Consider the following 22,867-nt stretch of genomic DNA (forward strand, 5'->3'; position numbering starts at 1 on the left):
GTGCTGCCTATTGGGCAGCTGGCTGGGCCGCGATTGGCCGTGGCTCATGTCGCTCAGCGACCGCTGCCTTCCGGGTTCGGCAGGAGGGCGCGGGCTGCCGCCGCCGCAGCAGCATGAGGCGGGTCACGCTGTTCGTTAACGGCAGCCCCCGGAACGGGAAGGTGAGGGGCGGGGAGGGGGGGTCGGGGTCCAGCCGCCCGCTCCTCGCCCCCTCTTCTCCCTCAGAGTAATCCCTCCTCCCTTTCTCTCGCCTCAGTAGCTGGCGGGGCGGGGGGGGGGTAGAGGGTTAGCGAAACACCGCGGTGTCCGTGTTTTGGCTCCCGCCGCTTCGGGACTCGGTTCCCGCCTGTGGGTCGGCGCCGAGGGGGAGCCCTCAGCCGCCCCTGAGGGCCGCGGTGCCCGGGGCTCGGCTGAGGCGCCCCGCTGCCCCCTCCCCGGCCTCGCAGGCGGCTGCCGGGCCTGCTCCTCCTGCGGCCGGGGTGTCCCCTCCGCGGCTGCCGGGGAGCGCTGAGGGGAATCGCCACAGGCCCGAAACTTCTCACTGGAATCGCAGTGAAAGTCGCCTTCGTATCGTTATTGAATCAGGTCCTGCTGCGCACGTCCTGGGTAACGGTGGGAAGCGTGTGGGTTACCTGCGGCAGGATGGCAGGACTCCGCCGTGTCTGATGCTGCGTTGTGCGCTTTCTGTTGAGTAGCCAGTAAAATTGTTTAGACTCCTGCTGGCTCGTTTAAAACCTACGTAGCAATGGCTCAAGAGTGAAAATAGTTCAGGTTTCTGGGCCCAACCAGTGCAGAAATAGTCCAGTCAAAGGCCTTGTGATGCAGTTGTGCAAAATGTTGCCCATGAGCTGTGATTTTTCCCATCCATATATTGAGTGAAGACAGTTAATAAGGTGGTAGTGTAATTTTTGGTTTTAGAGAGGTAAATAAACTCGGGAGAGACTTGGAACCGAACAGAGAGCAGTCTTTCTTTAGAGAAGTAAAAACTGGAATCATAATACTCCTGTAGTACCAGCATTCATTTTTAACTACTGCTGCCACCTTGGTATGTTGAGTCTTGGCTGAGAGATGTGCAAATCACCCCATTTTAAGGCAGCTATGTTTCTAACGTCAACTTTTGTTTCCTTTTTTCGGTAAAGATCCATATATACCTTCCTCCCTGCAGAAGAAGATACTGGTAGCCCTGGTAACAAGCTTGAAATGGCAGAAGCTATCTGCACAGGGTGCCTATAGCTACCTCTCTTCCACAGGTTGTGGCTGTGTATGGGACTTTATCAGATTTGCTGTCTGTGGCTAGTAATAAGCTTGGAATAAAAGCGACCAGTGTTTACAATGGAAAAGGTGGACTCATTGATGATATCGCTTTGATTAGGTAAGGTTTATCCAATAAAAGTCAAATCACAGATGGGGATTAAAAGAGTTACTAGCCTATTAATCCTCTGACCTTAGTCAATAACCAGTGTGTTCCTTAAAAACAGATCTTATCGTTGCCAGGCAGTATACCCAAAGGTGCTTTCATGCCTCAAGGAAAAATAATACAGTCTTTTGAACTTCAAAGCATTTCTGTCTTGATGAATCAGAACTTGATACAAGCTGCATTTTATGCTTTTTAACATCCTCCTGTGTTGATTCACAATGCAATGTATATACCAGGAAAATCCCACTATTTTAGTCAGCACTTGGATGAGGTTTTTTTGAAAAGGAGACAAACTATAGCATTGCTTTGGCCGCAGGGAATACTCCCAAGAGTGCAGAGAAAAAAGACTATTTTATGAAACTAAATTGGTAGAGTAACAAGTGATCCCTACCTGGTTGAAGCTCTGTGGTGAAGTCAGTCATACTACAGTCCACTGGAACCTGCAAAATTAAGATAAAAATCAGATACTGAAGTTCTAACTAATGGCAAATGATGATCGTTTACCTGAAACTAATTGGGCAGGTTTCGCACTGTCACTTATATGAACAAAAAAATAAGCATAATTTTTTGTTCATATAAGTGACAGTGCGAAACCTGCCCAATTAAGCAGAATTTTTTGTTCATCTTTCTCTTCTTCACCTTTCAGGGATGATGATGTTTTGTTTGTCTGTGAAGGGGAACCATTCATTGGTAAGTCTCTGCAATTCTTATGTGGAACAGGTTTACTTTTGCTTTAATATAAATCTAAAATTTTATTCTGTGGTGGTTTCAGAAGATGCCTCTTACTGTATGGAGGATTGAGAAATATTCACATTTTTTCTAATAATTACTGTGTCTTCCTCATCTGTGTAGATCCTCAGACCGATGGGAGACCTCATGAAGAACTAACAGGGTCACACACAGATTGGTTAACTCTCAATGTTGGAGGCCGATACTTCACCACTACACGGTAAAAATGCAGCTAGTTCATTTTGCTCTTAAAGGCGTTGATTTCAGTAGTTTTCGCAGCTGGTAGTGTACATTCAGTTGGCGAGGCTCCAGATTCTCTTGCAAAAGAGCTAGAATAATAACTTACTGTGGAGTAGGAGGTCTTTGACTTGTGCAACTTTCTCCTTATTTCATATTTGCTACCACGATTCTGAAGCAAATTGATTCTTAAAACAGTTCACATATGAAGTAAAACTGGTGAAAAGCCTGAACAGGCCTGGATTTATCCTTGGAATGTTTCAGTTAACAAAGTGCTTTGTATTTAAAATACCTTTATGATACCTCAGGTCAGAAATGTGTTTTGTTATCACACTATATGTAATTAAATCAGAACAGTGTTGTAGCTTTGGGAATGCATATCACACACCGAGGGCAGAAAAGACACCAACAGGCAAGTTTGTCTCTTGAGGAAGGCATTCCGTTTTAAAAATAAAATTGTGCTGCCTTTGTTTTCTAGGAGCACTTTGGTTAATAAAGAACCTGACAGTATGCTGGCCCACATGTTTAAAGATAAAGGTTAGTATATTGAAATAAACTTTATTTTATAAGCTAACAAATTAGCAAAAGAGGCCAAAGGCACCTTCAAGTTGAGACTCTCGTTCATATGTTGAAGTATCAAAGCAGAACATATAATTATTTATTTAATAGTTGTTTATTTCTCCATTGCCCATGTAATGTTTATCATCTCACAAACTGAAAATATAACTTTCATCCATAGTTAATATTTTGGGGTCTTTGATTTTTAGATTATCATCTTATTGTTGTATCTTGCTCAGTTTTGTCAATGGGCAAATGCTGTATGTGACAGCCTTTAGGAAACTAAAGTCTTCATGCTGCTTTTATTCTAGCAATGATTCTTATGTATGTGATAAAGTGTTTTAGTTGTTTGTAGCAGGAGTGAGTTTGTTGTAGGGGGACTTCCCCCTCCCCCCTCTTATTTTTTTCCTTTTCTCTAAGAAACACCCTTTCAAGTGGAACGTTTCATAATCCAGTCCCCTTTGGTAGTAAAAATCTGAAACTGAAGCAAATGCTCTTCTATTAATACATCAAATTTAATTATATATATGTTGTGGAAACAGATGCTTGGGGAAATAAGCAAGATCATAGAGGAGCATTCCTAATTGACCGCAGTCCAGAGTATTTTGAGCCAATTTTGAACTATTTGCGTCACGGACAGCTCATTGTAAATGATGGCATTAATTTGCTAGGTAGGTATTACCTGTATGACGTCTCCTAAATTATTACTCTTTAGAAATTAAACTTTGCCCTCAGGTAAACATGATAAAGTCAGTGGGCCTTCTGTACGCTCATCTAAATGTTTGGGATTTTTAGTTGGTGAATTTATTCTCAAGCATTGCAATTCCACATGCTTGGTTTAATGAAGATACAGTGTCTGAACTTATTTGTCTTGAGAGCGTTAAAAATTCTTCCTTCTGGATTTGGTATCTCTAACCTAATACTGGTATGGGAAACATCCTTCCTGAGTTATTTTTTCCTTTTAGCTGCAAGCAAGCTCACTTTTCCTCTATGCAGTTATATCTAATACAACGTATGTGGTTGTCAGTTTTATTAGCATAGGCATTTCTTCGAGACTCCTTAAACCTCGACAAGTGATCTGTTCATCTTTGTTAGTGTAGCTAAAATGTGTACGAGGTGTAACAAGTAGGGAAAGTCGATTGAATTGGTGCTCCTCCAGTAGTAAGGATGGATTAACCCAGTTTCTGGCTATACACAATCTTCTCCAGTAAGGGAGGCAGAGTGCCCTCTTGTTTAACGACTCTGTGTAAATAACAAATACTGCTTTGTTTTGGTAGGTGTGTTGGAAGAAGCCAGGTTTTTTGGTATCGATTCACTAATTGAACATCTAGAAATAGCTATTAAGGTAACTTGTTTTTTTTTAATACATGAATGCATATGGCTTGTTCTTCCAGGCAGTATATAATTTAGTCCTATCTGTATTAGCTTTTAAACAACTCTCTCAACAGAATTCACAGCCAGCTGAGGATCATTCTCCTATATCCCGAAAGGAGTTTGTCCGATTCCTACTGGCAACCCCAACCAAGTCTGAGCTGCGATGTCAGGTGTGAAAATCCAGACTTTGTCTTGCTCTGTCGTGTCGGTGTCTGGTGGTGAAATACCCTGTGGCATCATGTGACAACATGAAATGCAAACACTGTGTGCTTCCCCCCTGCTTTTTAATTGAGTGTTGATTCCAAGCTGTGGCAGAGCGACCTTAATGTGAAATTGAAGCGCACTGCTGGCTCTGCTTTCCTTCTTTAGGTTGAAGGTTTCCTGGGGGAGGATTTTGTTAAGCTATTCTGTTTAAATGTAAAATGCACTAGTATAACCAAGGACGATGCTTGATAACTTTACACTTACATTTCATTAGTCTTATGTAGTAAAATAGATGGTCCTGTGTGTGTGTATCTTTATCTCTGTGTATATTTACATGCACATGTACGTATACACGATTCTGTTAACTGTGTTGTGTTCAGAGCTACACCTCATCTTCTGTAACTTTTTGGGGTTTATTTTGGTTTTAGGGTCTCAATTTCAGTGGAGCGGATCTTTCACGTCTAGATCTTCGATACATAAACTTCAAGATGGCTAACCTAAGCCGTTGCAACCTAGCACATGCCAACCTGTGCTGTGCAAATCTGGAAAGAGCTGACCTCTCTGGATCCGTGCTTGATGTAAGAATTGTTGCATCTTGGAAGGTCTGGGCTATCCTTTAGTTATTTTAAGGGAAGAGGGATTGGAACAAGCAGATAAGTGTAAAACATGTAGTTCTTTAATGTTTTCTGCAGTCGTTCTAGTTAGCTTCTAAAAGCTTTTGAAGTGATCTATCATAAGGAGAATAAAAAGCAGTCGGTGAGAATTATCTGCCTTCCTGATGATACAAAAGTGATAGTATAGCAAGTTCTTCCACTTCCTGACAGTAACAAGGCTGCTGTGCTTTAATGGGATTCATTTCCAAAACAGAAATGAAAACTATACTCTGATCACTTTTGGTATTGTTCACCTTTGCAATCTCACCGACACGTCTGTCTCTGTCAGTGTGCAAACCTCCAAGGGGTAAAGATGCTGTGTTCCAACGCAGAAGGAGCGTCTCTAAAAGGGTGCAATTTTGAAGATCCATCAGGCCTTAAAGCTAATTTGGAAGGTAAGTTTTTGCCTGTGGAGACTGAATTGTGTGTTTGTAAATCTACATGGCGTGTGAAAGGCTTAGCTGTGGTTTGTACAGTCCATGTTTTCATGAGATGAAGCCAAAAATACCAGACGGAGTGTGTGACCATAGTCATTAAATTCCAAGTTCTACCTTGACCTCTACCAACTTACATGGCTGTGAGGAAGCATCACTCTGGAGCTACTGTGTTTCTGATTCTTTTTCCCAATAAAACTGCTCTTTGTGTGTTTTAGGTGCTAACCTGAAAGGTGTTGACATGGAAGGCAGTCAGATGACAGGGATAAATCTAAGAGTTGCAACACTGAAAAATGCAAAACTAAAAAACTGTAATCTTAGAGGAGCAACTTTGGCAGGAACTGATTTGGAAGTGAGTTATGATTCATTTTATATACTAACTAGTCAACTGATTTTGGGGGATTGCTGACTTTTGGCTGAGTTCTATAGCTTCAGACTAGACAGTGAAGTATTCTTTTTTCAGTCTTGGTGAGCTATGGATGATCTCATGACTCGCCTTTCATTCTGGCCTCGGTTTGGAAGGCCAGTTTAGTGTCTTGGCTTTGCCAGCACCTCAGAGCCACAGGAATGGCTTGTATCAACTCAGAAGTGATGCATGGAAATACTGCTGAACTTAACTCAGAGTGTGAGACCATGCCATCACGGAAAGACTGAAGAGAAATACAGTTGCCTAGGTTTGTGGGTTGGGTTTTTTTGGCGGGACATCATTTGTAGAGTAATGATGGAATCTTACCTGGCTGGTGGCACGTGATACACTGCTGTCTATTAGTTAGAAACTAGCTGGTTTTACAAGCTGCATACATGGCTGTTCTTCCTCAAGTACTAGAGAAGTATTTGGAGTAATGTCTGGTGAGATTACAAGAGGCAGCTTCTTTCTTGCTTTGTTCAGCAAGCGTTAGTAACTCCTGGAAGATAATTTGATATAAAGAGTGTAAGGCAACTTAAAAATAAATCCAGCTGTTACTGTGAAAAGGAACTATTCTCTTACAAGAAGCAACTAAAACTCTTAAGTGATAGACTGGAAGTTTACACTGAAATTTATGGAAGTATATGTTATTTTGGTATAAATGTAGTTAAGGTAAAGCTTTGAACTAACTTCTGGGGTATATTCAATTAACATTTATTTTCTTTTACCCTTTAGAATTGTGATCTGTCAGGTTGTGATCTACAAGAAGCTAATTTGAGGGGATCTAATGTAAAAGGAGCTATCTTTGAAGAGATGCTGACACCTTTGCACATGTCTCAAAGCGTCAGATAGGGAAGAGAATATTCCGAAGAAGAAGGAATCAAAACATTTATTGTGACTTTCTTCACCTCCTCCCCTTATTAAGTTAGAGTAATGGTTATTAGACAACTTAAATTTGCAGTAGTGCCTAAGTAAACTCTTCTTTGATCACTTCTGGGCAGAGGGAGCTGTTGTTTGAGAGGTAGAAAGGGACAGTGTGTCTACCTTAGCGAACAGAGTGAGGAAGTGGGCTGCTTCTAGAACCAGAATGTGTTGCTGGTTTGGGGGGGGGGAGCATTAAATAGATTCATTGTTTAGCATTGCCTCACTTTGGAATGCATTTTAATTTATCAAGCACAATATATGCAATTCTATTTATTAAATTGTAGCTGCAATATAAATAGAAAATGTTATTAATGTATAGTAGCAACAAAGTTCAGGTTTACAGTTAGACTAAGTGTATTTACAGTTAGTTGATGCGTTCGTGCACAGTGTATTAAGAGACAGATGTGGTTTAGACAATGTCCACAGGATGTTTTCAGGTACTCTTTTCTTCTGGGGTGAAAACAGTCGTTATCTGTCATCATAGGTAATATATTGCCTAGGAGTAGTTCGAATGCAGGTATAGAACAGCACTATCAATCATGGCTGGTAAGAAGAATTCTCTTGCTTTCAAATATCCTAACTGCTCCAACCTGGAGTACCTGTAGATTTTTTCATTCATTGTGGGGAATTAAATGTACATAGGAAAATACAAAACTGTCACCAAAGCAGAGACGAGCACCGGGGCCGCAGCACCCGCTCCGTCCTCCCGTCATTACTCCAGTAAATGAATAAATGGCACCTGTTTCCCCTCGATGTACTATGCAAATACTCGTGTACACGTTTATCCTTGAAAGCGTGGGCATAATCCCTTCCCAGCCAGATGTTAGTGCACTTTGGGCCTGCTTAAAGTGGCTGTAAAAGCATCTTGCGTAGCGCAAAGTGCCCTTTCCACAGCTGCTTTACTGGTGAGCAACTAGGGAACTCTGTGACTTGGGCGGTGCAGAAAGCCTCACAGCATCTCTTGAGTGGTGGTGCACTTCATTTAATAAGCTGATTCCACTGTAGTATCAATCTAGTTCTCATCTAACACAACTTTTATTTTGTATGCAATCAAAAAGCACAGAAAGAAACTATACCAAAAAAAAGAAAGGTGCATCAAGAACTCTTACCTCAGATGCTTACTTAAAATACCCCAAAGTTAAAACTAACCTTGAATCTAAGGAAATACAGCTATTACTGGAAGTTAAGAGCCAATGTATCCTACAACTTACAGAATGGGACACTTAGTAGCAGTTTGGGTTCCACAGTTACTTCGGTGGCTTGTCTTTATGTGCAGTGCAGACTTCCTGTCCTCTCAACAGAAGTCGTCTCAGCAGTTGTTATGAAAATGCTGCTTTGCCATCAATCTAGAAAAGATTAGTTCAGGACCAGTATATGATTTGTTTGGGGGGAATTGCAGGATTCTCCCTTATTTTTGAGTTGGGTTGACTCAGGCATATAACATGAACTTCTGGGACTAAAAATCCCACAGCAATGGGGTTCAGAATTGGGATTTTTATTTCCTTTGGATTCCCAGGCCTCTTGATCTGGCTCCAGGACAACACCGTATCCTCAGTGAAATACACCTATAGATTCAAGGGAAATCTTTCAGTGTGATTTTTGGAGTCCTTGCTCCCACCTCATCGCTTTCACTGAGAGTGATGTGTATGTTGCAGTAGAAGAAGATTCCTAGGGCTAGAGAAATAAATGAATTATTTTTCTTTATCATATTTTGTAGCTGGCAGAAGTAAAATATTGTATGGAAAAATCTATTTTCATAATCACTGTGTATAAAATATATTTGAACTTTCACTGAAGCACTATGTTTTGAATAATCACAGCATGTGGCATCATTCATTCACAGATGAATTGAAGGTACCTCTTTTGCTATGACACAGCTGTACGAATAGCCCCAAGTGGCCTATTCAGAAGTTGCACGTTCCAGCCTAATTGAAATTGCATTAATAAAAGTGCGAAATATAAAAGTGTTTTGGTTGTCTTCACTGAAAAAAACAATCTTATGTGGCTTATATGTGACAGCAAGTTAGAAGAGAACACAACTTTTAACTTGGATAGCTCCTTGTATACAAACTTTTTTTGTAGCTGAAGTTGGGTTTGCCCTCTGTGCGCCCTTGACTGTCACCTTAGCCAGGACTTGTAGGTAACAAGCGCTTTCTCAAGTGGGCTACTTGTAAACTAGGAATTACCCCTGCTTGAGTACCGACTTCAGGAGAAGACTGTTTTAGATGTTATTCCTCCTGCACAGGTACTTTGCACTATGGCAGAAAGCAAATTTTTGCTTTTGAGTGTAAAGCTTACCTGCAGGAAGAAAAGTCAGTGTACCTGGTGCCGGGGGGATTGCTGCAGTGTTTCTGATACGTTCAGTTTGAGAACTTCCATGGGGGTTTGCTGACTTGTCATCCATCTGCAACCCTTTTCAGCTTTTCTTTGTTTAATAAAATGTTAGAAGTCATTAATCACAATTTACATAGGTATGTGTGCTATTTAAAATACTTTCCACGTTACAGATCATCACACAGCACAAGCAGCTAAACTCTGTCTCATGTAATAAGGAAGTGCTAAAGCACTCCTGGAAGAAAAAAAAACGTCCTTGATTTTGGTCTAGAGAGTGCTCATGATTTCTGTCTAATAAAGTCTGTGGCACAAGTGATAATACAAATACAGCACATCTGCATGTGTGCTGTAGAGCACCCTGAGCCCCAAATTGGAAAAAATCTAGTTTGTTCTTCAGTTTCTCGCCTCCAGCACACACTGCTTGGGGTTAGGAATGCAGTCTAAAAAGCCTAAGAGACTGCAGAGGTTGGGATCTGCCTTCCCAGCGCTGCTGCTGAGAGAGGTCTTGGTTCTTGGAATGGGAATCTACAAACCCCAATTTTTCTGACAAGTCCTTGACTTCCAGGTAGGTACTTAACAGCACTGGCGGGCATTAAGATTTCTCTCCCCAAACCAGAACAACTGGCACACTTGAAGGTCTGGGAGCTCTTCTGAAAAGTCTACATCAACCATATTCCTGTGTCTGAAAAGTAAAGAGAGCTCCCGTGACAAAAACCCAGCTTCAGACTTTGATTTTTTTTTTTTGAGAGCACAAAGCCGGCCCAGACTGAAGCACTCCCCAACCCTGGATCTAGCTTCCATTCAGGCTCGGCCTCTGCCGAAATCAGTTTGTTGGTTTCTGTTACACAGGCCCCTAAAAGCATTTGTGGGCAAACAGAAACAGCTGTAAACTTTTTTCTTAACCTCCCAACTGCTTTATGTAACTCACAACTGTAGCCTAGAGTTTAAGAGACGCCGTGGACCCGCTCGCTAACCAGCGCAGTCGCATGCCCTTCCCGGGGAGCTTTGGTAGGTGAAGCTTTGTCACTACAGCAGAAACCTGTGGAGAAACAGAGTTGTGGAAAGATGTGAAGGGTAGGCTGTCGTTAGGCTTAGCTTAAAATGGTGGGTTAATAATAAAAGGTGCAATTATCGGGCTAAGCGCCTTTAAATGTCATCCCTCCAGATGAACAAAAAATCTTCTATTTACCTTTAAATAACCTTAATTTTTGCTAGGCTCATCAGGGAAGGAAGGAATGTTAAAACACTGCTACGGGAAAAGCTCACTTCTGTACGCTGAAGTAACATTTCTCCCCCTGGAACGAACGATTTTCACAGCTTGATCAGTTTATCAGTTAAATGTTGGCTACTCTTGCCATGAGTAGGAGGAGCATTAGAGCAGGAAGAATTACTCTTTGTTAGTCACTAAATCCTCCTTAAATTATTTACTTATTACGTTACTTTTAATCCATGAATCTCAAAGAGGTCAGGGGATCAGGAAGACAGACTGTCTGAAGAACATTAAACGTGATACATTCAATTGCACACACACCAGTGGGTAACAAGTCACAATAGCTGCCAGGTGGGTAAAAAAAAAATTAGATTTCTGTAGTCAAAATTACTGAATGTAACCCCTGCATGCAAATAGTTATCAACTCCTTTATAAAACTGCAGCGTATAAACTCTCAAGGATGAAGACCATGCATACGCACACGCACACATACATGTACATACAAATGCAGGACACTAGCAGAGTCAGGGAGTCCTACTCCTGTCAGAGATTCCACCGTGACAACAAAGCCTGTTTACAATCTAATGTACTCGTTCATCTGATCAGTTTAATACTACTTTGCATTTTATAGAGCAAAGAATAGCAAGGCACTTTAATTTAAACATTGAGGACATTGAAAGGAGCACGCAAAACGCTCTGTGCCCTTGTGCAACCACCAGCTCTTGTTTATGCACCAGAAGTCTGCTTCCTTCGCTCCCGATACAGACTGAGCTGAAGTCCTCAGCCGTTTCAACTCCTGTAACCGCCTCTCAACAAATTCAAACTCACCCCAGAACTTTTACTTAAAAATGAGAAGTCACTGAAAGAAAAGACTCCGTGTTTTCCACCCGGCAACAGCAGTCAGTCAGGTTTGAATGTCAGATTTACAGCCTCTTAAAAGAAAGGCTGTTACTTTTATGGTTCTTAGAGAAAACAGCTGAATTTAATAGCTACACCAGGGGTGTTCCAATTATGTGCTTTACTTCTGCTGCATTATAGCAATTTTAAGAACAAAATTGCAGCCTGTGAGATAGAATTAGATAAAGTTACCTGCTGTGAAAGGTTTGGTGTTGGGGTGGTTGTGTATATAAAGTGAGATGACAAGCGTACTGGCAGGACATTTGCAAACGGTGAAGAGTTGGAGTCATTCTGCAGCCTCTCTCGGCAAGCGGGTAATGTGCTCGAACAACATACCATATTCCCTTTTTACAGTGCTTACAGATGCTTGTATTAGAAGAAACTCGCATTAGAAGAGACTGCAAAGGGCACTTTTTAAGGAGCAGGGACATTAGAACGGGCTAAACACATCTGTCAAATATCAACAGGGACTTTCATGGAACCTTTGAGGTCCAGACATTCCTAAAACTCTGACAGGGTGTTCAAAAATCCTAATTCAGATCTTCATCCAAATTTTTCAGATGTTAAATCTCTTTATAATGAGCTAATCCACACTCCGAGATGCTCAAAATCCAGCTGTGGCTCACACACAGCCACAATGCCACTGGGGTGCAGAAAATCAGAACTGGAGATCCAGAAATGTAACATTTTCATAATTCTGTAAGATAAAAAAATGGAGCTGTAATGTCATAATGATCAGAAAGATGTTTTGTTCTTTCACAGGATGGAGAAGTCCAGGAAGATCTTCGTCAGTGTCCTCCTGTTTGTCATGTCTGTGGAAATCTGCTTGGCTCAACACTGGTCCTACGGCCTGCAACCAGGAGGAAAAAGGAACGCTGAAAACCTGGTAGAATCATTTCAAGAGGTAGGTTCTAGACTGTAAAACCATCCTGTTGTTTTAGCTAGGATCCCTTATCTGCAAAAAAGAGGTGGCATAGGCTTTACTATCTATGTGTACCTCTCTTTCCCCCAAAATATACATACATATGTACATGCACACACACACATTTTTTTAAAGTAGTAATTGGAAAGTAATTAGCATGAGGGTGAGATGACATTTGACAGCCTTGGATAAAGAACAGTGGTGCCTTCTGTGGACAGAGAGCTTGGGCAGCCTGCTCTAAAGGAGAGGTGGAAGCCTGAGTTCCAGGTTAAACCCAATTTCATTCTCTCCCAAAGTTGCAGCCACTCCTCGGCTGGGCTGTTTAATGACAACATTCATCCACTTCCCTGAGAATGTGGCAAGGGGCAGCTGTCATGTAATGAGATGGTAAGCAATTAAGTGACAAAGCAGATGTGGAAGGTTCTGTCCACCAGTGTTTTCCCATCCTTTCCAATACTTCATGTATAGTCCCTCGCAACAGCAGATCCTGCCTCCTGATTTTAAGTTGGCTGTAGCACAAGCACCTCACCTGGGAAGGAGGTGGGTGTAAGCTGTGCAGTGGAACAGTTTCATCTTCATCTGTACCTAGGGTAGAGTTGCTTTAGCAGAAAAATCTCCTTTCATGAAGGCTGTTTCACTTCCCAATTCAGACTGCAAACGAAATGGAAAAATTAGGGCAAGCACAGAAGAGCGAATGCCCGGGCTCCTCTCAGCATTCCAGGTTGAGTGATCTGCAGGAAGCCGTGGTAAGTAACATGCCTTTTCTTTTATCACTGTGGGAAAATTAGGGGACCGGTCCAGGCTGGGAAAGTACATGGAGGGAAGAGAAAAAAGGTGGTGAAGGAGGAGGAGGAAGAGGCATGTAAGTTTAGTTCCCATGTGGCAATATTGGCTCTGCCCTCATTACCTGCATCACTCTCAAGTACCTCAGAGTTGAAGTTCTAGGATAGGACTACATTATTTTATGCTCCCCTTGTAGCAATGTCATTACTCACTAAATTAAAAACAAAATAAAGTCAAACACATTCTACCTTAATACAAATCTATGCAGCATTCGCAGATGCTTAACTTCAAAGGCGCGCTCCGCCAGCTGAAGGATCAAGCCATATGGAAGCTGCTGCTCCCAAGGTCCCCAGACTGGGAAATGCATTTTCCATTAGATGCTCTAAGGCAATGACAGCCGAGACTTCACATACAAGCTAACTGCCATAGAAAGAATACTCTCAGGCAAAAATGTGCTCTTTAATTAATATAGCAACACCTTGATTGGACCAGATGGTCACCACTTTCTGGGAAGTGTCTCTGAGCTGTCCTAGAAGCCGAAACACTCAATCTGTACTTCATTTTTGAAGCCAAGACCAAAAGTGTCAAGTGTCAATTGTCAAGCACTCTTGCCTTTTGCTGAGGAATCTGGCCTGAATAAAGGCTCATAAGCTCAGTAACAGTAATGCAGACAGGTCAGAGTCTGACTTCCATTGGATTTTCATGCAGAAACTACCTAAACAATGTATGTGTTAGGTCAGCTGCAATCCTACTTGTACTGAACATCAAATGGAATCTTTGTCCATGACTCTGGCTTCCAATGGCACTGCCTGCAGAGTGAATAGCCACCAACGCTAACTTCATATGTTAAGACATATTCTTTTCCTCCTGCAAGAGACATTGTTAGGCAGGAAAAGATACCAGAATAATTATCAGGATATTTGAAATGAGTCCTTGATACTTCTTGCTGACCAAGGGAAACTTGGCTTTGATTTGCAGAGCTGATGGCACCCCTCTGCCGCAGTCAGATTCTTAGGTTTGCTCAGAAACTGCTCGTAATCTCGCACAGAAGTGTAAAAACTTCTAAGCCTCTGCATCAGACGCTTAGTTTGCATGTCTTATTCCTGGAGAATAGTCTGAACTATGTGGTCTTCTTATTTCTAGCTGCTTAATAACATTGAAAACAAATTAAAATTTTTCCACATGCAGCTTTTCCAATGTAACACATTCCTGGAGTTGCTACAGGAATATTTTGCAATGAAAGGGGAGGTGTCTGGAAACAGTCCACCTGCACGGAAAAAGCTTTTCAAATTATCTTAATAATTTCCTAAAGAAGTTGGTAGTGAGCACAAACACAAATACACCTAGCTAAGACACGTAAGGGAATAAAAATAACACATTCAGACAGCGCATCTGCCCAAAACACCTCAGGCTTTCAACTCAGAGGCAAGAACAGAAATTAATATTCACGTAGGAGACCAGATCAGCAGGATGTGACACAGGAGCATGGTTTCCATTCCAGCAGCACTAAGGACACAGCGAATGGCAACAGGGCAACTGTGCCACTCCACGATGACCCCGCAGTACTTCTGCAAGCACAGCTTTCTTGTCTCTGCTCTCTCGGCCAACTGCTTAAGCTCACAGAGACATTCTACATACTGATGCTTTGTGCAAGTTCGTGCTGCTTGGCCTCAACTGCTGTCGAAGCGCAGTGCTCAACAGCTGTGGGGTTGCACTCCAAGAACTGCTGCAGGGGTGGACCATTAACAGATGCAAGGTTGGTCACGCACTTTGGGATGAAAAGGGCCATTCTAAGTGCCAGTTACATTATACTGTATGATCAGCTCCACGGGCAGGTGGCAGAGAGATCATGTCGGGTCAGATTTATGTCATTCTAATCCTCCTTCCAGCGGAGACCACAGTATGAATATTTTAGCATCTGACCAGGCTTTAAGATTCCATCATCAAAGTTTTTTTTTCTCTTTAGAAAAACTATATGATGTGTGTTTACAGGAAAGTCTGATCGAAGGAGAAGCTAGACGAAAGAAGATTTAAATCCACAAAGCCAAACGGAACAACGGACCCAGAACAAAATTTCAAAGCTATGTTAAAATCAATTCCTCTTCAAATGGCCTTTGCTTAGATTGCATTATGTGAATAAATACTCTGAAGCTGCATTTAAATAACAGAAGATAATTGTTGTGTAGATTACTAGCTTATATGTAAAAGGGAACACATTCCAGGCCAGTGGCCGGGACTCAGCAGCGTAGGGTCTGCTTTGTGTCCTGCAGTGAAAACTTGGACGTGACAGCTTTTGTTTCACATGGACAGACAATGCCTGCACAAAGGCACTGCCTGATCTCACTAGTCTCTGGATAAAACAGAAACACAACTTTGTTAAAAATCAAGAATAAACTTACCGTTGGAATGTAATTCCACTCGCACCTCAGTAGTCCGTGTATGAAAGACTTTTATATGCTCTTTTTTTACTGGTTCAATCATAAAAACTACATTTATTTTAAAAAGGTATTTACAAACTTTACAACAGTTAATACATTTTTAAAAACATGAAAATTTATACACCTTGCTTTACAGACTTAGTGAATCATATGTCATTTACCCAGAGAGATGCAGACTCCCTTTCCAAAGCTTAGCTCCTACTCTTTCTTCAGAGCCAGTTTAAAAGCTGTATTTTTTGCTGATTGAATTGCAGAGGACTAAAAGAAAGAGGGGGGAAAAAAAAAAAAAAAAGTATTTGCAGTCTGCAGAGGTGGGTTTTATGGGTTTTATAACTAAACCATCACATCCAGGATCTCAAAACAGTCACAAAAACACGTTACCCAGCATCCATATCCTCCTGAATTCAAGAGGAACACGTCCCAAGGTTTATCATGTCGTTAAACCTTTATAATACCAACAATGAAAAACAACATCAATTAATACCATGCATATTGGGGCTGAATTTCAGAGCTGCTGAGGACTTACATTTTTGTTTAAAGAATGCAAAAACTGCAGACCATGCATGTGAAAAACAGGTTCAAAGTATGTGGTCATGCATGTCCAGGGATTTCAATGACGGCCTTAAATCTGAAGGGTCAGACCAATACAGCATAAACAGGAGCTTTTCATCTTTTGTTAAGATCCACTCTCCTCCTTTGCTCACTCTCTACAGGGCCCAGCACACTGTCCTAAAGGTGCCTGACTGTTAATAGGAGCAGAATGAGGAGAACCTCACGTGCTTATGGAAAGCTCCTCTCCTGCCGTGCAATCAATGAAATCACCTTATTTGTTTACTTTTTCTTTCTGATGTAGTCCTAGGAAAAGCTCGCCCTGGTCCACAAGATAATTTGGTCTGCAACAGTAAATGTAAGATAGAGAAGATTTTAATTAAAAGAAAAAAAAACTGAAAGAAGGTAGCAGTAATGGGTCAGGAATGTTTTCACTATTAAAAAAGATTACAGTTAAATTACAGACATCTTAAATTTATCATTTCCATTTACAATTATAAAAATAAATAAGGAGAGAAAATCTGAGCCATTATCACTACAAGTCTAACTTACTGTTAGTCTGTGGAACACACACTGGGCTGCACTGTGTGAAGGTTATTAGATGCAGGTTCTCCAAACCACCGCATATACATTACAGTATTTTCTGCTACTGCAGATCAGAGAGCTGCTCTCACTGGAATCGGTGTCCTTTCCTAATCCAATAATCCACTGAAATGGAAAACTGTCTGTTTCTCTCTTCCCCTGATGTGGATTACAGCCTGTAACATTTTTAAAGGAATTTCTCACAGCATGACAAATTTTAATTAAAAGCTCCAGAAAACAAGTGTTGAGCATATTTCTCCAAAGAAAAAAAATCCTCTAAGACTTGAAATTTAACACTAGCTTTGAACAGCATGGCTATGAAATGGGATTAGATTTTGTCTTCTCTGCAGACTGGATATTTAACTTTGAGATTTGTTTTATTCAAAACTATGAATTGAGTAGAAATGCTACTGTTTGCTTTCATTTCTGGCATGCAGAGATGACATCATTATGGACTGTTCTCCTACTCCCATTTTTAGCCCTCCAGTTTAAAAGACATCAGATGACATTTCCAAAAGCATCGAATTAACATGGAAAAGATGATTTTCATTTTGAAAACTAAGACCTTAAATTGTCTCTGAAAATTAAATCTCGGAATTTAAGTCAGGTAGGTAGTGTAGCAAAGAGCAGAACACTTAAAAAATCAGGGGTCTGGTGGGATTTCTCATAAGAGTGTGGGCACTTCATTCTACTTAATTAAAATCAGTCAGGCCCCATGCTTATTCACACACTTAAATGTCCAACTGCCTTTAAAAATCTGACACTTAGAAGACAATACTTTCTTTTAAAACTGGCACCAAGCCCTAAACCATTTAGGCACAGCACAGAAATTCCATCTTGTACCTCTAAGGAAACTATGCTGACTTTCAGCTAGGACCATAACTCTTCACATGCCACAGTCAGTAATATATTTAAGAAAACTGAACTCCTGTTTGTGAGCTGGTTTGCCAAAAGGCAAGAAGAACTGGGAAGAGTTGACAGCACTTCAGACTCTAGAACAAAAATAATGCTAAGAAAGAAAAAGATTTTAAAATCCCCCCAACCTTAAATCCCTTTTTAGCATAGCAAAATTTGCTAATGAAAATGCCCAAAGTATCTCGGGAAGGGAAATCTCCTCGCTCTGTACTCTTCAGCATCAGCTGTTCCTTTCCTTCCAGTTAGGGGGATGCCTCAGCTACCAGTCTCCAGCCGGCTGGACAACAAAGGCAGCAAGAAGCAAAGCCACCGAGCACACCCAGACAAACGTGGGGACAGAGCGCAATCACAAGGCAGAGCAAACAGGGAGATAGAACCTTCGCTGCTTCTTGAGGAGCTGGCTCTCCAGCAAAAGCCAAAGACCAAGATACAAATGAAAGACCCACTTACACCGCTGCTCAAACTGCACAAAGCACTGAGGCTTCCTAGACCCCGGCCAGCGCTGGGCTGGGGTACAGGCAGCACCCCCCACGCTCCCCTGACTCTCCAGGTGACTTGGGCACCTTGCGGGCTCGGGTGTTAGCCCCAAGGGCCAGCACCCAGGGGAGACAGCAACTGTTCCTATTCCTAATGGCTGGCGGCTGGGGGACCCAAGGAAGGCGAGGGGAGGGGATAATTAACCACTTACATGTTAAGTACCCTGTTCATAAACCTAGTCCATAAAACTGCAAAAAAAAAAAGCAGTCAGAACCAAGTCTCCTGAAGTTAAGGAGCATTATGTAAAGGGTCATTAAAGATCAGATGAAAAATTCTTCCCAAGGTCAGACTTCCTCCTGTGGGATTTTTTGGCATGGACTAATTCCCTCCTCCAGGAAAATAAAAAAAAAATGCTGAATGTACAAGGTATATCTACGAGTTAAAGTTATTAAAGCAGATCAAACAGGTAGGAAAATAAGACTCAAAAAAGTCACCTGGAACCAAAATACCTAAACCTGATAGCCAGTCTGTTTACCCAGGACAGACAAACCGTTAGCTGCGATTCCAGCAACGTCTCCTTTGTTTCTGATTTACCAAAGGAGTTGAAACTAAACCTTCTCTGAAAAGGAAATGCACCTAAGAATGAGGTAACGGGCAGATGCAGACTGGGGAAAGGCACCGTAATTCACAATAGGTGGGGTTAATGTTTTCTGCAATTCAGACCACATCCTGCTGTTCTGCCTAGAGCAAAATTTTCAGAGAAGACAAAAAGTTCTTGTTGAGGAGTTTCAGAGGGTCCTTTAGTTCATGTGTGCAGCAGAAGGAAGGAGAGGAAGAAGCGGACAAACAATGAAAGACAAGAAAACCCTGTGGTTTTCAAGTCAAGCAGCATCTACGTCCAAGAACATAATGTAGAGCTGACAAGTCCTACAGTGCACCAGAAAGGGGGGGTGAACCATCGTCAAGATGTCCAGAAAGGTTTCAGAGATTTCCCCTGAGAAGGCACCAGCCCAGAAGACAGTTGTGTGTGTGCTGCAGCAAACGTGACTGCGGAGGCAGGGGATGTGCCTGCAGCACAACTTCAAAATGTCTCCAACCTCTTCTGTGATCTGACTCCACTATGACCCTCTGATGAAAGCAGTGTGTTTTACAGAGCCATGCAGGCAGCAAAGCAAATGCAGCTTCTGCAGGTTTGTTTTTTTTTTTTTTTTTAACCGGAGTCACACTGAAGCCGAAGAAAAGTATAAGAACAGAAAAAAGCACAACTTCAGTCTCAACAAAAAAAAACAGGGTTTCATCAGTTCTGGTTTTCCCCCAAAAAGGCTTTGCTGAGAAAAACTCTCATTAGGTTTAATGAACTTCCATTTTTCAGGAAGGTAATGAAACACATTTAAGTCATGTGAGTAGAATAATGGTGCAGTGGCCTGCAGAAACACCCCAACCCAATGGTATTTGTATTTACTACTGTGAGCAACATCCTCAGCAGGGTTTTAGTGGATCTCCCGAACTTTTATCAGATAATCAGAAGCTAAATGACAGTTACAGCTAACAAGCAAAATTATTTCCTGGAAGAGAGAGCCCATGACAGAATATTCATCAACACTGATGATAAACAGGCCACACGCTGTAACCAAATAGCCAAAGTTTTGTATAGGCTCAGAAATAAACTTGGATCCAAATTCCTCATTGGTGTCTCCTTATGAAGAGTTTTAAGAAACTCTGAACTTTCCAGAAAGTTTGAATCTAAACTTTGCAGGCACAAAAAGTTTGGATCTAAACTTTGCAGGCAAACTCCCGTGTCTCCCGAGTTCCACAGTGGGAGGGAACGATGAGTGATTTTTTTTTTCCCTTCCCTGGAAAACATCAGTGAAAAGTAACGGCTGTGACAAAAGTTATGTTTATAAATAGGCCAGTCACACAGGCACAATAGCACGGCAAAATATTCTGCCTGAATGTGACAAGAGAGTAATCCTTACAAATCAAGAAAACCATAAACTTCCTTGGCTTTTCTGCTGCTGGGACACACAGCTCCAACAGGCAGCTGCACCTTTTCGGGGGCTGGGGGGTGTTGTGTATATAAAAAAGGTTTCAATTATGTAGCTTGACAAGAAAACTAAACTTCTTCACAGCGCATTAGTTCTGAACCAGGCCGTTTAGGAAAGTCCTGCTCCACCCTGCAAAAAAGGTGCTGTAACTATCTCTGAAGTCCTCTGGATCTTCTACGAGCAGAACAGACTAGAAATACACTGCAAGAGAATTTTGAACTGAACTGGTTTAGGGGCTGCAGAACTCCCTGGATGCCCGTGCAGGGGAGCAAGTCCCCAGCCCAGGGCTGCAGCCCCTCTACCAGAGCTCAGAGCCCTGGAAGGTGCAAGGTGGACCCGCCAACATTAGGAGTAATAATCACAAATGGTCCTGTTTTTTACCAGCAAGATTTTAGTGGCAGCTGAGGCACAGAGGAATGCTGTGTTTAAGACCCATCTGGCCCATCGATAACAATGATATTGGTGTTAAATTTTCAGTCGCTATGCAACTGTGAGGACAGGCTATTCTAGCAGTGTGCAACAGCCTTTTTCTGCATGGGTCATGTGAATTTAAAAATACTGAAACCTAAGATGATGTAATTCTTTCTCTATACAAACAGAAAGACTGATGCTGACATCCAGACAGAGCAAGGAATAAATAATTAAAAAAAAAAAAAATTAAACAGATTATCCCATCCTCCAAGGAAAGAAAAGCTGCAGAGACCTAGAGTAATCCATGCAAGAGGAATCTAGGTGGTTAACTTTCAAGTCTTTCACATGCATCTCAGATCTAAATTGCTCCTTAAAGTCCAGTGTCTGTTAAAAAGCCTAGTCCAAGGGAGGCTATAAACCAAGGTGCAAGTACTGCCACAAATGGGTGCAAGAAAAAAAAAAAGGATGAGAATTATTTGTATTTGTGTGAATTTGCCCAGCCAAGGTAAAGGTTACAGTAGCTATCAGTCTTTGTTTCTGAGGTCAGGATGTGTAACTAGTTTTGCAGAGTCCATCCTTTCAAAGTTGCTGGTACCAGTACAGTGCTGGTATCAATGCAGCTTCTATTCTTCTCACATATTCACAGGAGAGAAGCAACTTTTTACACCCTATTAAAAAAGCACAAAGATGCAATATTGTACCAGGTCCCAGATGCAAACACAAACCAAGTAGGTAACATAATTCAGGGAGGAGTATCAACTGCTCTGTAGTGTTAAAACCAGAATCAACAGTGAAATTATGACAAAGTACTGGTGAACCTAAACTCTCCACTGGGAGTGAGCAACTGCCACTACTCAAGCGGAGATGGCGTAAGGCAGAACGTCTGCACTTCATCTTAAATACATATGATGACTAGCAGAAAGAAAGACTTCTTACTCTGCTAACGATGCTCAGGTCTCTGCCTGCAATCAAGAATCTTAGGAGACTGCATATCTCACAGCGGCACCTGACATCTCAGGAGCTGACATTTCAAAATTCAGGAATGGCTGAGATCTATTTCACTTCATGCAAATCAGGGCTTGGACAGAAAGAGGGGATCGGTGCTTAAGTACAGCTGGAAAGCTGTAAGGAACTTATGTGAAAATACTGTAGGACACATCTCATCCTGGTGTGGCTTACCTTGTTCCAAACACTGGTGCACATCACTACTGTGACAGATTTACACTAGGAACGAGCTGCTGAAACTGCATCAGTGAAAAAACCTGGGACAGACAAGCCTAAGACATACAAGAATTCCAGTAGGGCGACTTCTCCTGCTATGTGATTAGTGTCTCAGTACTGGAAAGGTAAACCAGAGGTTAGGGAATACAGTCCCAGTAACAGGTCCTTTTGGTATTTCCCAAAGAAAACTCCAAGGGGAGTGAACGGAATGGCAGGTGAGATCACTAGTCTTTAGCATCAGAGAGCACCAGCGTGTCAGGGAAAAAGCAGCCGTTTCACTGTAGGTGCTTGCTGTTTCACCAGCAAGCGATGATCCTCACTGCAATCCTTGCTCTGAAGAGACAACGCTGGATTTTCTGGTTTTTGGGGGTGGAGGGGGAGGTTTGGCTTCACGTCTGCTGGGTAGTGGTGGAGCAACCTGAGAAGATAAAACAAAAACACACAGAAAAATAAACCATTGCCAGCAAGTTAAGACATTTTCCTCTACCAAACAAGAAATCCAAAAGGTCCTGTAGTACTTGATGTTTCTTTCAGGACCAAATCTTTGAGTTCAGACTCTTGGTGCCATATGCAATCGATGAGAGAAGCAAACAAGGCCGGATAGCCAGAATATAACAGAAGCAGAAAGGTTTCAGCTGCTAGAATACACTTTAGCTGCACATACACTTTAGTTATTTCTGACCTGCAGCCTGAGTCAGACCCATTTGCTCCTCCATCCCACCTTTTGTTTATCAGTAAAATGGCAATAAACTGATTTCCCTCAGGGTTTCAAAATTCAACTATTTTTATCTTGCTGGCTTGGTGAGTTACACTAAGTAGGGGCCAAAGGGACGTAAAATGCTTCCAGTGCAGAACTGTGGCACGAGCTCCATAAAATGGCAGCAAGCCACAGCCTCCCCACCCAGCAGAGAGGCTTGTAGGGTGTTCCTTGTTCTTGCAGGAAACTGCACTGGTGGGTTCTTTTGGGTTGGCTCGTCCCTTGTTTTAAGGGGCATCCTGTAAACAAACGAGATGTGAGAGGCCAGGCCAACAAGAAGCTTGCGTGGCTCACCTCTTGCTTAGCCAAAACCGCCAAGATTTCAGGAGTATTTGAACTGGAGGAGGACAGAGTCAACTTTACAACAACAACAACAACAAAGTAACAAAA

The 22,867-nt window shown here is 41.9% G+C and overlaps 3 protein-coding genes across 4 annotated transcripts in view; 2 read left to right on the plus strand and 1 right to left on the minus strand.

Moving 5' to 3' along the window:
• The first annotated feature begins 50 nt into the window (after positions 1–50).
• KCTD9 (potassium channel tetramerization domain containing 9) lies at positions 51–8,900 on the plus strand. 2 transcript variants are annotated; one of them, XM_032990014.2, is made up of 12 exons: positions 51–161; positions 1,251–1,372; positions 2,064–2,107; positions 2,270–2,366; positions 2,862–2,920; positions 3,484–3,612; positions 4,219–4,286; positions 4,390–4,485; positions 4,948–5,097; positions 5,462–5,567; positions 5,825–5,958; positions 6,748–8,900. In XM_032990014.2, exons 1-12 carry the CDS (start codon positions 114–116, stop codon positions 6,862–6,864), a joined length of 1,170 nt encoding a protein of 389 aa, XP_032845905.2. In that variant the 5' UTR covers positions 51–113; the 3' UTR covers positions 6,865–8,900. The 2 variants fall into 2 exon arrangements, with proteins under 2 accessions (XP_032845905.2, XP_042657497.1); XM_042801563.1 differs by lacking the exon at positions 3,484–3,612.
• Positions 8,901–12,101: 3,201 nt separating this feature from the next.
• Positions 12,102–15,505, plus strand: GNRH1 (gonadotropin releasing hormone 1). The gene is made up of 3 exons (XM_009966684.3): positions 12,102–12,281; positions 12,950–13,045; positions 15,075–15,505. Exons 1-3 carry the CDS (start codon positions 12,141–12,143, stop codon positions 15,114–15,116), a joined length of 279 nt encoding a protein of 92 aa, XP_009964986.1. The 5' UTR covers positions 12,102–12,140; the 3' UTR covers positions 15,117–15,505.
• A 53-nt stretch (positions 15,506–15,558) lies between these two features.
• The window catches only part of DOCK5 (dedicator of cytokinesis 5), an 86,947-nt gene continuing 79,638 nt past the window's right edge, over positions 15,559–22,867 (minus strand). The window contains exon 52 of the mRNA XM_042801514.1: positions 15,559–22,138. Coding sequence (XP_042657448.1) covers positions 22,037–22,138 — 102 coding nt within the window. The 3' untranslated portion in view covers positions 15,559–22,036. The remainder of the gene's footprint in view (positions 22,139–22,867) is intronic.

This window comes from Tyto alba, unplaced genomic scaffold (genome assembly GCF_018691265.1).
Source record: "Tyto alba isolate M040663 unplaced genomic scaffold, T.alba_DEE_v4.0 Super-Scaffold_34, whole genome shotgun sequence".
Lineage (NCBI taxonomy): Eukaryota > Metazoa > Chordata > Aves > Strigiformes > Tytonidae > Tyto > Tyto alba.

Coding starts and splice junctions, on each gene's coding strand:
- GNRH1 (XM_009966684.3), top strand. CDS start 12,141: ATGGAGAAGTCCAGGAAGATCTTCGTCAGTGTCCTCCTGTTTGTCATG. Junction 12,282..12,949: donor TGGTAGAATCATTTCAAGAG/GTAGGTTCTAGA, acceptor TTCCCAATTCAG/ACTGCAAACGAAATGGAAAA. Junction 13,046..15,074: donor GTGATCTGCAGGAAGCCGTG/GTAAGTAACATG, acceptor GTGTGTTTACAG/GAAAGTCTGATCGAAGGAGA.
- KCTD9 (XM_032990014.2), top strand. CDS start 114: ATGAGGCGGGTCACGCTGTTCGTTAACGGCAGCCCCCGGAACGGGAAG. Junction 2,367..2,861: donor CGATACTTCACCACTACACG/GTAAAAATGCAG, acceptor TTTGTTTTCTAG/GAGCACTTTGGTTAATAAAG. Junction 2,921..3,483: donor CCACATGTTTAAAGATAAAG/GTTAGTATATTG, acceptor TTGTGGAAACAG/ATGCTTGGGGAAATAAGCAA.